Source organism: Myotis nattereri, assembly GCF_964212035.1.
Source record: "Myotis nattereri genome assembly, chromosome: 14".
In the NCBI taxonomy this organism is placed as follows: Eukaryota; Metazoa; Chordata; class Mammalia; order Chiroptera; family Vespertilionidae; genus Myotis; species Myotis nattereri.
In genome coordinates this window covers 59,307,348-59,320,155 of record NC_138089.1, presented here as the reverse complement: position 1 = coordinate 59,320,155, position 12,808 = coordinate 59,307,348, and the positions used below count along the sequence as shown (strand labels likewise).

The window sequence follows — 12,808 nt, the reverse complement described above, 5'->3', positions numbered from 1 at the left end:
TCCCCGGGGCTCCGGGGCCGGAGGGAGCAGGGGCTGCTGCCGGAGGTCCTGTTGAAGTTCATTACAAGCAGACTTGGTCTTCTCCACACCGTGGCTGTTGGCCTGTCTGGGAGAGGAATTCTAACATGTCCGCCCTTTCTTTTGCAGTCTCCTCTCCACCCCATCCCAGCCTCCCCCACCAGCCCGCAGTCGGGCCTGGACGGCAGCAACTCTACACTGTCCGGCAGCGCCAGCAGTGGCGTGTCCTCCTTGAGCGAGAGTAACTTTGGGCACCCCTCCGAGGCCCCGCCTCGCACCGACACCATGGACTCCATGCCCGGCCAGGCCTGGCATGCCGATGAAGACCTGGAGCCGCCCTACCTCCCCGTTCACTACAGCCTCTCTGAGTCGGCCGTCCTGGACTCCATCAAGGCCCAGCCATGCCGCAGCCACTCGGCCCCGGGATGTGTCCTCCCTCAGGACCCCATGGACCCGCCTGCGCTGCCTCCCAAACCCTACCACCCGCGCCTGCCGGCCCTGGAGCATGACGAAGGTGTGCTGCTGCGGGAAGAGGCAGACAGGCCTCGGGGCCTGCACCGCAAGGCCTCGCTGCCGCCCGGGAGCATCAAAGAAGAGCAGGCCCGCCTGGCCTGGGAGCACGGCCGCGGGGAGCAGTGAGGCAGGCAGGCGGCTGGGACGCCGCCCTCAGAGCAGCTCGCCCGACCATTCCAGGTCTGAAAAGCCAGTCCCCCCCGAGGAGCAGAGAGGCCTGGCACTCAGGAGAGAACCACCGAGTCGACGTTCTACTGCCGTGAACTTGTGTGTTGCCATGTGCAGAGGCCACAGCAGCATGAGGGTTGTGGCTTCTCTTTTTATTTCATTTCTCCGTTTCCATTTCTCTGGGTTTCCCTTTCATCTGTGCGCAGTAGATGCTTTCTTCCTCCTGCAGTTCCAGGCCACGGGGGGCTCTGTGGAGGTGTTGCACAGACAGAATCGCTTCGCAGCTTCGCGGGGCCTTGGGGAGGAGCCCAGGCCCCTCCAGGGTAGAGACGCACAGAAGAACGGAAATTGCACTAGGACCTCTTCTTTTGCTGTGTGGACAGAAGAGCTCATGGTTGTATTCAGGGATTGCGCGGACCATGTGGACTACATGTCACAGGTGGTGAACAAGTGGCTACAAGCCGTTTTGCACAAATGCCTGCCCACCTGCCCACTCTTGTCCAGGAATACTCAACTGAGGGGCTGGTTGGGCCAACCTGCCAGCCCAGGCACGTGAGCTGGCCTGACTGCATGCCCAGGGCACATTGCCAGGCTTCCACCGGCCAGTCCTGCCTCCAGCTGTCTTGGATAGTCCCCTCCATTGCTTTTATTTCTGACCACTTGCTCCTTTCCACTCTCAATACACCTCATGCCCTGCAGGAGCCCCCTTGGCGAATGGATCTGCAAAGGTTAGCTCCGCCCTCCGGGGCCTGAGTGGGGGTGTGGAACCAAAGGGACTGGCCACCTTCCTCCCCAAGGCCCGGGGGGCCACGTGGTGAGAGGAGCTGGTGTAGGAGTGAGGCCGAGGTGAGGGGCCGGAAATCCTGAGCTTTCCCAGGTGGCCAGACCGCCTGACAGGCGGCTCCTGAGTCAGGGATTTTCAGCACTACCTCTGAGCAGGGGGCTGGCTGCCCCGCCAGGCTGCCCAGCCCTGAGGACTCTCGGTCGGGTCAGCGAGCTCCTGGGGGAGCAGGGTGAGGAGGGGCGTCTCCTTTTGGAGTCAGGGAGCCACGTAAGTTGAATTATCCTCTTCCAAGTGCCAAGTGCAGGGCCCTGCTCCGGGCGGTGGGGACCACCACTCAGGGTTCAGGGCGGGCAGGAGGCAGTGTCTCCAGCCTCCCGTCTGCTGGACAGAACGCAGTGGGATCCATGGGACTCTCGGGTCAGAGCACCGGTTTTCCTCTTGCTTTATTGGGGGGGGGCCAGAAGGGGGAGTGATGGTCTTCTACCGGGTGCTTCTAAGTTACTTCCGTCTACAGACTTTCTTTTGCTCGAGCTCACAACTCTGATGGCCACAGGCTGCCTTCTCCGCGCTGAGCAGGGGTCACTCTTCGGCTGGCCTGCCTGACCTCCGGCTGGCCCGGCCCACGACCCTGTCAGTGCCCCTCTTTCCGAACAGACAGGCCATGGCCAGGGTGTTTTTCTCTTGTAAGCAAACACCAGCTGTTTAACAGGAATGCCAGCAAGTAACCTTCTAGGAAAGACAGGGCAGCGTTCAGGGCCTGTGGGTGGTGCTGGGAGGGTGCCCCGGCAGAGCGGCTGGCACACAGGCGAGCAGGCCGCCTCAGAGGGCAGCCCCGGGCCTGGTGCCTGGTGTTCAGTGAGGGTTGGGCCCCAGCTTTGTATCTGATTCTTCGGCAGGAGGGTGTCAGGTCCTGGACAAGGCCTCACCACCATCTCCCTTCTGCACGAGGTGGCCCAAGGTGAGCCCGGGCGTCTGCTCTCCACTCCCCTAACCCATGCGCAGAGCAGATTCCAAATCCCGTTTGGAGAACCAGCCAGTCTGAGGGGAAGTGGGAGGTCAGAGGTGAGAAGCCTCTGAAGATTGTGAAATACTGATTTTCATTCTTTTGAGCTTATTTGTAAATACCTATTTGAATGCTGTGTATTTGTACAGGAATTTGAGCAAAAAATGTATAGAGTGTGATGTCCAATTGGTGTTCAGCCCTATAAATGTGTTTTTAACCTCTGGCATTCTGTGCTTATTTAAATTAGAACACTTCTCACCATTTCTTTTGTGTATTTATGTTTAAAAAGGGGGGAGGGGTGACTTAAAAATTATCTTATCTGTACCAGAGAGCAAAGTTAAAAGAAAAAAATGTGTACTGGGTTCCCAAGAGGTACTTTACTGTATATATTTGGTCGCATGTTCTGAAGCTACGAGTAATGTGACTTTCAGATGTAAATACCTGCCCGACCGCCCTTCCCGCTCCCCGATTGCTGTGATTGAATTAAAGATGAATACCTGACGCTGACCCACTGCGTTCACTGGCGGGAGCAGCCGCTGGGCTCCGGGCCTGGCCCCTTAGAAGCCCTTCTGCCGGCGCAGAGCGGCCTGTCCCGCGTCCAAGGCGGGCGCCAAGGGGCAGCCTCCGCCGCGCTGGTCCGGGTCCCGCACCCGCCACCTCGGCCAGGCTTCCGGGTCCCGGCCTCCCCGCCCACGGCCAGGCGGCGGCAGCTCGCCCCTCCTAGGGGAGCCTCGGCCGCGCACGGCTGCGGGGAAATTCGGACCCGGCCTGCGGGCCCGCACGCGCCGGCTCCCCGCAGAGGCGGCTGCCCGCCCACGGATCGCTGAGGAGAGCACCTCGCAGCCTTGCCGGCGGCGGCCGCCTTCCCTGCCAGCCTCGCCGGGTCGCGACTAACCCCGAAGCCCTGGCCCGAGGCCCTGGGCGGGGAGGCCCAGGGGGTTTCTGGGCGGGCGCGGGGCCCAGAACGGGGAAACGGGACGGTTCAGCAGGCGCCGGACGACGGCCGACGCCCCTGGAGCCCAAGGTGCCCCGCCTCTTCCACAACCGCTGCCCCTACCCAAGATGGCGGCCGTGCCGCTTCCGCCGCCGCCGCCCCCGCTTCCGGCGGCCGCCCTGCTTCAATCAGCGGCCGACAACTGTCTAGAGCCGGGGGCGGTGCCGCCACCAGCCAATGGGGAAGGGCAGCGTGGAGCCGCCCGTCTGGGCTCTGGCCGGCGTGGTCCAATGGGGGCGCGGCGTGTGGGAGGGCGCGGGACTGCCCGCCAATGGGGAGCTGCGGCGTGCGGCCGGAACCTGGAGGCCGCGGCGGGCGCGGTTCAGTCGGGCGGCGGCGGCGGCGGCGGAGGAGGATGTGGGCCACGCACGGACTGGCGGTGGCGCTGGCTCTGAGCGTGCTGCCGGGCGGCCGGGCGCTGCGGCCGGGCGACTGCGAAGGTACGGCGGGGCGGGCGGGCCTGACTCCACGCGGGGGGGCCGGAATTGGCGGCGGCGGCGGCCTGTCCCAGCGGGATCTGCCCGAAGAGGGGCCGGGGCCGGGCATAGAAAACATCACGTGGGGCGAGAAAAAGTTAGGACCCGGTGGTACCGAGAACGGCCTGACATGGGCACATCGCGGAGCTTTCATCCGCCCCCGCCCCTGGGCAGCGGCTCTCGGAGGGCGGCCGGCACCTCGGGGCCGGTGTGTGTGGAAATCAGCAGCATCTGGCTCGTCTGCCCTTCGGCCGCCGGTTTGCCCGTTTGTGAGGTCACAGTGAGGCCATCTCCGGGCCGCGTTCAGTCTGGGTCAGACTTCATGGAAGGAAGAGGGAGGAGCTGTTTGTGGGCACTGGGTGCCCCGGGGACCCCGCCCGCGTTCTGCCGGACTGTGAGCCCCGGAGAAAAACGGGCGCCGGGAAATTCGCCTCCCGCTGCCTCCTCCGGTGCCGCTGGGCGGTGGCTGAGCATCCTCTCCTTTCTCTCTTTTCCAGTTTGTGTTTCTTATCTGGGAAGATTTTACCAGGACCTCAAAGACAGAGATGTCACCTTCTCACCGGCCTCTATCGAAAAAGAACTTGTGAACTTCTGCCGCGAAGCAAGAGGCAAAGAGAATCGGTTGGTGAGTAGCTGGTGACCCCTCCCCGCAGGCCCGGGCGGAGGGCGGAGGGCGGAGGCCCGAGTGAGTCCGGGGTGAACTCATACCCGACGGACCCGCCCTCTCTGCGGTTGTCCCATGTTTTGTCCGGTTACTGGGACTCCGGGGAGGAGAGTGACAGGCAAGGGAAGGACGCAGGGTGGGTGGTGGGGTGGAGAGGGGAAGGGTCATGGGTGGGCGAAGAGCATCCCAGGCCGAGGGAACGGCCAGTGGGAGTGCCCAGAGGCCAGAACGAGCTTGGCGTGAGCGAGGACAGAGGTACCATGTGCACAGGGTGGGCCGGGGCCCCATGGAGGCCAGGAGCCCCAGTGAGGCGTGTCTTTTGTAGCTTTCATTTCCCTGGCAGTCTGGTTCTGTCTGTCTGTCTGTTTAAAGGATTGAACCCTGGTGGCTCTTAGCCTCATGTGGTGGCTGCCAGCTCTGGGACTGAGCGTGTCACGACTCGGGGCCCCCACGGACCGCGTCTGGCCGCCAGGACGGGCGTGGCCTGGGGAAAGGGGGCCGGCAGAGAGAGGAGGCGCTCTGAGGCGGCAGGGCGTTCTCCTGAGGCCGTGTCCTTGCTGCAGTGCTACTACATTGGGGCCACGGATGACGCCGCCACCAAGATCATCAACGAGGTGTCCAAGCCGCTGGCCCACCACATCCCCGTGGAGAAAATCTGCGAGAAACTCAAGAAGAAAGACAGCCAGATCTGCGAGCTGAAGTACGGTGAGTGGTCGGGCCTACGCCACAGGCCTTCTGCAACTCGGTGCCATCATCGTGGGGTGGTACACGAGAGCCCTCGTGTGTCTGTGGCTGAACATGGCAGACGGTGCTAAGTGGGGGGTGCAGATCTGGCATCCCGATGGGTGGAGGTCAGAATAGGTATCATTGGGGTGACTTTTCAGCAAACTTTGTAGGAGGTGGGACATTGGCCAAGGGAATGGAAGAACATTCCAGACAGGGGAAGCAGGCAGGGCAGAGACAGCCAGTGTGGCATGACAGGTGGTGAGCTGGTCGCAGGGCGCCTTGCAGGTTGGTGAAGAAAGATCTGGCTGTTAATCTGGGCAAAGTTGGGGACATGGGTTTGAGGGCTGAGGAGGGGTGTGGTGTGGCCTTCCTTGGTTTAACGGGCTTTCCTGGCTGCAAGCGCTTTATAATTTTGAAAGGAAGTGCGTGCCCGGGCTGGCCAGGAGCTGCGGCTGCCGCGGCGTCTCCTGTGTGTAGGTCTCTGCTGGGAAAGAAGGGTCAGGACCAGGAAGAGTTGTTTTCTTCTGACGTTTCAGTGTCACCAACACATTTCATTGTGGTCTGAGTGTCCAAAGTCCTGTGTTCACCCACGTGTGTCAAGGACGCCTGGCCTTGGAGAGAGCCCCTGGGAGGTGCAGTTGGCGCAGGCCTCTCGCTCACAAGGAGTGGAGCGTGACCTCCTGACTCGGGGCCTGACCAGGGCCTGTGCTGGGAAATGGGCTGGGGGATCTACCCGCTCTGTCGCCCTGAAACGGTCATTTTACGTAACTTGACCTCTACCATGACTATTCAAGAGGCGCTTGGGCGAGGGGGAGCCACATTCCTCCTGAAGGACTAGGCTGTGACCTCCATCCCTGTCCCTGGTGACACTGCATGTCTGGTGGACACTGCCAGCATGAGACCAGCCTTCCTGGTGAAGAGGCCAACCTCCCCCTCGGGGGCATGGGACCGCACACCTGTGTGTGTCTGGAACTGTCTCCCCATGACCAGTAGGGCCACTTGTTTAAGGGGTGGTTTGGCTGTGCAGGGGATCCAGCCTGGGCCTGCTGGGGGTCTGTGGCCGCCCCGCCCAGCTGGTAACTGTCCTGCTCTCCTCCAGACAAGCAGATCGACCTGAGCACGGTGGACCTGAAAAAGCTGCGAGTTAAAGAGCTAAAGAAGATCTTGGACGACTGGGGGGAGACATGCAAAGGCTGTGCAGAAAAGTCCGACTACATCCGGAAGATCCATGAACTGATGCCCAAGTACGCCCCCAAGGCGGCCAGCTCACGGACTGATTTGTAGTCGGCCCATCCCTGCGGCCCTTGAGGGAAAGAAACAGTTCAGCTGTGTCTTCCCCAAACAGCGTTTTGTAATTTATTTTTAGACCAGCTCCTGACAAGTCAGGTGTGGAGCCTGAGCCTGGAGCTCTCCTGATGGTGCTGGCTCTCCAGCACCCCTGTCGGGGGTCACTTCCTTCTGTTGCTGGTTTTCTCTGGGACTTCAAAGTGTGTCTGGGATTTTTTTATTAAAGGAAGAAAACTTCTAGCTGTCCTTGGAGAATTGAACACTGAAATAGTGTCTCACCCCCATGAAGATCCCACCGACTTATGCTTTCTGGTTTACAGAGTTTCCAGGTCCATTCACGTTGGTACCCCGACAGGCATCAGTGCTGGAGATGCCAGGGTGGGATGTGGGCTGGGCTGGCGGGTTGTGCGGGGTGGGGGGGAGGCCCAGGAGGAAGCTGGGCTTAATTCCCACAGTGACTGTCTTACCCTCGTGACGGGCTGGAGGCTGCCCAGCTTCTTGGGAGGCACCGGGGGTGGAGTCTGAAATACAAGGTAAGGGCTTACGTCCAGGCAGGGTGGTTTTCTGCGACGACGTCAGTAGCTGTTCAGCACGGTCACGTTTCTAAGATGCTCTTGACCTGGCTACTCCTCTGCAGACTGGCCATGTGCGTACTTGCTCATCGGAGCTGTGGTCTAGTGTCAGTACCAGCCTCATCGGGCTTTTGCAAGACCAGGAGGGGCGGTTTGTCAGAAGAGCCCGTGAGGCTGCCCTTCGTCTTTCCCCGAGAGAAGGCGCAGTTGAGGTCCTCGGGGCTTGTCCCCACATCCGGTTTTTTAGTTGCTTTCTGGGGGGTTGGTGCTCAGAAACCCAGTTTTGGGCAGGAGCTGTGACTCAATGGAAACACCTGTTCTCGGACCCACAGAGACCACCTGACGGGAAGGACAAGCAGTTCTTGCCAAGGACTTGCTCAGCCTTCAGACCTCCTGTGTGCAATTCCTGAGTTCGGTTTGCCTACATAAGGGCCTCGGTACTGCCCAGAGGGCTTGGCAGCGCCATGTCTGAGGACCACCAGAGGTTGAGCCACTTCTCAGGCCAAGACTTCCTTGATTGGGGGAGCTAGGAGGCTCTTAAGATCTGACAAGCAGTGTCCTGAGTCCATAAAAAGTGCCGGGAAAATCCACGGCTGGAGCCAGAAGTCGGAAGATGGATCTGTCTCAGCCCCCTAGGTCTGTGTTCCCAGGGCTTCCGTGTCCACCAGGCCACCAGACAGGGAAGGCTGCCCGCCCGAGGGCTGGCCCCATGGTTGTGCAGGAGCAGGTTTCAGCAGGGCGTGCAGTGCTACAGGTGTTTCTTATAAGGCCTTTCCCCGTGCACCTGTTCTGGCTGCTCCGGAGCTGCGGTCCAGTGCGGGAGGGGAGTGCGGTGGGCAGCCACCTTCCTGTGGCTTCAGTGGGCAGGTTCTGCGATGGGTCCAGCACCTCTCCCTGGCTCCCTTCACCTCGGAGAGGAGGCCCTGCCCCTGGAAGAGGCGGGTGGCAATCAGGTTAACTAGTGGACGTGGCCTTCCCTTCGCCCTGGCAGCCACCGTCTGGGGCCAAGGAGCCTATTCCCACCCCATCGATGGCAGGTTTGCCTCGGGTCTCTGCGCCTTGGCCTAGACAAGTCTCGCCTCCACATGAGTAGCCACGCCGCTGGGTGGGTGGGATGAGGAGCTGGGGGCGCCGCAGGTGAGCGGAGTTGTGAGCGTGGGTCCTGGGCCGGGCCTAGGCAGCGGCGTGCTCCAATCCTCGGGGTGGTCAGCCCTGAACCCCAGTCGGGAGACGCGTGGTGGGCAGGAGGGCTACTGCGTAAAGGGGCCGCGGGTCCCGGCGCGCACAGAGGGAGGGTCGGGAGCGGTGCGAGCCGCGCTCCCGCGAGGACCGACTCCAACGGAGCCCCAGCCTCACCTGCGTTGGCCACACGGTGGCGCCAAAGCACCGCCCGCCGGCCGCGGGGTCAGGTGGCCCTGGACGGCGCAGTACGATGACGCACGCGCGGCGCCGCCTCGCCCCGCCCACCGCGGGTCACGTGGCGCAGTTGGCGCAGCCTGATAACGCGACGCCCAGCATTTGGGCGCCGCTCCCGCCCCGCCGCCGCGCCGAGTCCTTTTGTCCAAGATGGCGGCGCCGGGGGCGCTGCCTCCTCAGCCGCCGCCGCCTCCGCCGCTGTGAGGGGCCTGCGGGCCGCCCGCCCGCCCGCCGCGCCGGCGCCATGAAGAGGCAGAGCGAGCGAGACTCGAGCCCGAGCGGGCGCGGCTCGTCGTCATCAGCTAAGCGGCCGCGGGAGCGCGAACGGGAGGCGGAGGCGGGCGGGCGGCGGGCGGCGCACAAGGCCTCCGGCGGCGCCAAGCACCCGGTTCCAACGCGGACCCGCGACAAACCCCGCGGCAGCGGAGGCGGCGGGAGTGGGCATCGCGACGGCCGCGGCGCCGGGGACGCCAATCACCGTGTGAGCAGCGGCCGCTCCTCGAGCTCAGGCGCCGGCGGCGGGGGACGCGGCGGCAAGGCCTCGGGGGACCCGGGAGCTTCAGGCGCTTCGCCTCGCTCGTCTCCGCTGCCACCACCTCCGCCACCGCCCGGGGCCGAGCCCGCGGGTCCCGGCTCGTCAGCGGCCGCGCCCGAGTACAAGACGCTGCTCATCAGCAGCCTGAGCCCCGCGCTGCCCGCCGAGCACCTCGAGGACCGGCTCTTCCACCAGTTCAAGCGCTTCGGCGAGATCAGCCTGCGCCTGTCGCACACGCCGGAGCTGGGCCGCGTCGCCTACGTGAACTTCCGGCACCCGCAGGACGCGCGCGAGGCCCGCCAGCACGCCCTGGCCCGCCAGCTGCTGCTCTACGACCGGCCGCTCAAGGTGGAGCCGGTGTACCTGCGCGGCGGCGGGAGCAGCCGGAGGAGCAGCAGCAGCAGCGCCGCCGCCTCCACGCCGCCCCCGGGGCCGCCCGCGCCCACCGACCCGCTCAGCTACCTGCCGCTGCACGGGGGCTACCAGTACAAGCAGCGCTCGCTGTCCCCCGTCGCTCCCCCGCCCCTGCGAGAGCCCCGGGCCCGCCACGCCGCTGCCGCCTTTGCCCTGGATGCTGCCGCCGCCGCCGTGGGACTGTCCCGGGAGCGGGCCCTGGACTACTACGGGCTGTACGACGACCGCGGGCGCCCCTACGGCTACCCGGCCGTGTGCGAGGAGGACCTGATGCCCGAGGACGACCAGCGGGCCACGCGCAACCTCTTCATCGGGAACCTGGACCACAGCGTGTCGGAGGTGGAGCTGCGACGGGCCTTCGAAAAGTACGGCATCATCGAGGAGGTGGTCATCAAGAGGCCCGCCCGTGGCCAGGGGGGTGCGTACGCCTTCCTCAAGTTCCAGAACCTAGACATGGCCCACAGGGCCAAGGTGGCCATGTCGGGCCGGGTGATTGGCCGCAACCCCATTAAGATCGGCTACGGCAAGGCCAATCCCACCACCCGGCTCTGGGTGGGGGGCCTGGGACCTAACACCTCACTGGCCGCTCTGGCCCGGGAGTTTGACCGCTTTGGGAGCATTCGGACCATCGATCATGTCAAAGGAGACAGCTTTGCCTACATCCAGTACGAGAGCCTGGACGCCGCCCAGGCCGCCTGCGCTAAAATGAGGGGCTTTCCCTTGGGTGGTCCAGACCGCAGGCTGCGGGTGGATTTTGCCAAAGCAGAGGAGACTCGGTATCCCCAGCAGTACCAGCCCTCCCCCCTCCCTGTGCACTACGACCTTCTCCCAGATGGGTATGCCCGGCACCGCAACCTGGACCCGGACCTGCGGGTGCGGGACAGGACCCCCCCGCACCTCCTGTACTCAGACCGAGACCGGACCTTCTTGGAAGGGGACTGGACAAGCCCTGGTAAGAGCTCTGACCGCAGGAACAGCCTGGAGGGCTACAGCCGCTCGGTGCGCAGCCGCAGCGGGGAGCGCTGGGGAGGAGACGGGGACCGGGGCCTGCCCAAGCCCTGGGAGGAGAGGCGGAAGCGGAGGAGCCTGTCCAGTGACCGTGGGAGGACAACCCACTCCCCTTACGAGGAACGGAGCAGGACCAAGGGTGGTGGGCAGCAGGCCGACCGAGGCTCCGACCGCACCCCTGAGCGCAGCCGCAAGGAAAACCACTCCAACGAGGGGACCAAGGAGTCGAGCAGCAACTCCCTCAGCAACAGCAGGCACGGGGCTGAGGAGCGGGGCCACCATCACCACCACGAGGCTCCAGACACTGCCCACGGGAAGAAGACCCGTGAGAGCGAGCGCAACCATCGGACCACGGAGGCTGAGCCGAAGCCTCTCGAAGAGCCAAAACATGAGACCAAAAAGCTCAAGAACCTCTCGGAGTACGCGCAGACGCTGCCGCTGGGCTGGAGCGGGCTGCTGGTGTTGAAGAACAGCTGCTTCCCCACATCTATGCACGTCCTCGAGGGGGACCAGGGCGTGATCAGCGGGCTCCTCAAAGACCACTCTTCCGGGAGTAAGCTGACTCAGCTGAAGATTGCCCAGCGCCTCCGACTGGACCAGCCCAAGCTCGACGAGGTCACACGACGCATCAAGCAGGGGAGCCCCAATGGCTACGCAGTGCTGCTGGCCACGCAGGCCGCCCCCAGCGGGCCTGGCACTGAGGGGATGCCCCTGGTGGAGCCAGGCCTACAGAGGCGGCTTCTCAGGAACCTGGTCTCCTACTTGAAACAGAAGCAGGCGGCCGGTGTGATCAGCCTGCCGGTGGGTGGGTCCAAGGGCAGAGACAGCACGGGCATGCTCTACGCCTTCCCGCCCTGCGACTTCTCGCAGCAGTACCTCCAGGCGGCACTGAGGACCTTGGGCAAGCTGGAGGAGGAGCACATGGTGATCGTTATAGTGAGGGACACTGCCTAGCCCGGACGCCTCCCAGCGCCACTTGTGTCACGAAAGCAGTCATTTTAGAACCTGATCCGCTGCCTCAGTCCTACCCCCTCGGTTTGACTTTTCTGCTGGGTTGTTTTGGTTCATTAGGTGGGAGACCAAAGTCCTGTCCCCACCAAAACTGAGTTCTTAGGTTTTGGGGATTTTTTTCCCGTGATGAGAAGGGACTCCTGTCATGTTGGTTTCTAGTGTACGAGATACTGTCTGCTGTGTTCTGTATTTTTTTTACTTTTTGACTAACTGTATGGAAAGTTGTCAGTAAAGCCTTTGTCAGAGGATGGATTTTTAATCCTGTTCAGAGTCCTGGTTTAATCAAGTTTTTTTTCCCTCAAAGATGGAAGACCTTTCCCACAAAATGCCCGTCATCTTTCTGGCACCGGTATATCGCCAAGTCCTGCTGCGTTGGTGGTTCTCAGCCCCTCAACTCCTTGGGCTGAGTCAGAACTGGCTTCACAGTGGTTTTCCGTCTTGGCCGAGAGCAGGCAGCTGAGCAGAGCTCATGCAGAGGAGGGGGTGTGCCTCGGGTCCATAGGGAGCAGCTGCGGTAGTTTTTGGTTTGGGTTGTTCGGCCCTAAACAGCTGGTGTGCCCGTCAGTTTGAGCTGTAGCTGTTGGACAGAGCACCCCGTCTCAAGGCCTTTTCTGAAGCAGGTGGTCTTTGGCAGCTGTGTGATCTTAATGTTGCTGCCCAAGGGTCTTGGTGCTACAGATCCGTGCGGACTCCCTCTTGTTCAGCCTCCCTTCTCGCCTTGATGCGGCCACCCAGGGACACCCAGTTGGACACGGAGCTGTCAGACTCCCAGGGACACTAGAGGCCATGTGCTGGAGTGGAGGGTGGGAGGCAGCTGTGCTTGCTTGTTGAACTTGTGAATTCCAGCGCTCCCTCGGGTCGCTCAGAACTGATGTGTCATGTGGAGGTCTGTGCCGAGTCCCTAGAGCTTTGTGGGGGACACTGAAGATTTTTGTGATGCTGCCGTGGAGGCAGCAGGTGAGGAAGATGCTGTGACCAAACTCTCCCAGGTGCAAGGTGAGTGAGCTAGGCCTCTTGCCCAGACACTGAGGCGGTGGAGACCCTGGGAGATGGTGCTCTGTGGGGAACCGTCAGCCGCGGGTGCTGGGCGTGCTGGAGCTCGGCGCCATTCAGGCCGGGCATGGAGGCGCTCGAGCTGGGAGGGGAGAGCGCTTGAAGCATCAAGTTGTCATCACGCGTGTCTGATGAGAGTATGGCCAGCGCTGGCCAGTGTCCCACA

The 12,808-nt window shown here is 62.9% G+C and overlaps 3 protein-coding genes across 5 annotated transcripts in view; all 3 read left to right on the top strand.

Moving 5' to 3' along the window:
• Positions 1-2,710, top strand: part of DOCK3 (dedicator of cytokinesis 3) — a 179,051-nt gene extending 176,341 nt beyond the window's left edge. For all 3 annotated transcript variants that reach the window (XM_081106290.1, XM_081106292.1, XM_081106291.1), the window contains one exon: positions 148-2,710. In XM_081106290.1, coding sequence (XP_080962416.1) covers positions 148-657 — 510 coding nt within the window. In that variant the 3' untranslated portion in view covers positions 658-2,710. The remainder of the gene's footprint in view (positions 1-147) is intronic.
• A 1,042-nt stretch (positions 2,711-3,752) lies between these two features.
• On the top strand, positions 3,753-6,879 carry MANF (mesencephalic astrocyte derived neurotrophic factor). Its single transcript, XM_081106289.1, has 4 exons — positions 3,753-3,920; positions 4,454-4,581; positions 5,184-5,325; positions 6,446-6,879. Exons 1-4 carry the CDS (start codon positions 3,836-3,838, stop codon positions 6,628-6,630), a joined length of 540 nt encoding a protein of 179 aa, XP_080962415.1. The 5' UTR covers positions 3,753-3,835; the 3' UTR covers positions 6,631-6,879.
• Positions 6,880-8,850: 1,971 nt separating this feature from the next.
• On the top strand, positions 8,851-11,853 carry RBM15B (RNA binding motif protein 15B). The gene has a single exon (XM_081106288.1). The coding sequence runs from the start codon at positions 8,866-8,868 to the stop codon at positions 11,530-11,532; it is 2,667 nt and encodes an 888-aa protein (XP_080962414.1). The 5' UTR covers positions 8,851-8,865; the 3' UTR covers positions 11,533-11,853.
• Positions 11,854-12,808: the final 955 nt, after the last annotated feature.

Bases quoted from the DNA above. Each gene is read 5' to 3' on its own strand.
- MANF (XM_081106289.1), top strand. From the start codon at position 3,836: ATGTGGGCCACGCACGGACTGGCGGTGGCGCTGGCTCTGAGCGTGCTG. The intron at 3,921-4,453 runs GTACGGCGGGGC...TCTCTTTTCCAG, and splicing joins GCGGCCGGGCGACTGCGAAG to TTTGTGTTTCTTATCTGGGA. The intron at 4,582-5,183 runs GTGAGTAGCTGG...TCCTTGCTGCAG, and splicing joins GAGGCAAAGAGAATCGGTTG to TGCTACTACATTGGGGCCAC.
- RBM15B (XM_081106288.1), top strand. From the start codon at position 8,866: ATGAAGAGGCAGAGCGAGCGAGACTCGAGCCCGAGCGGGCGCGGCTCG.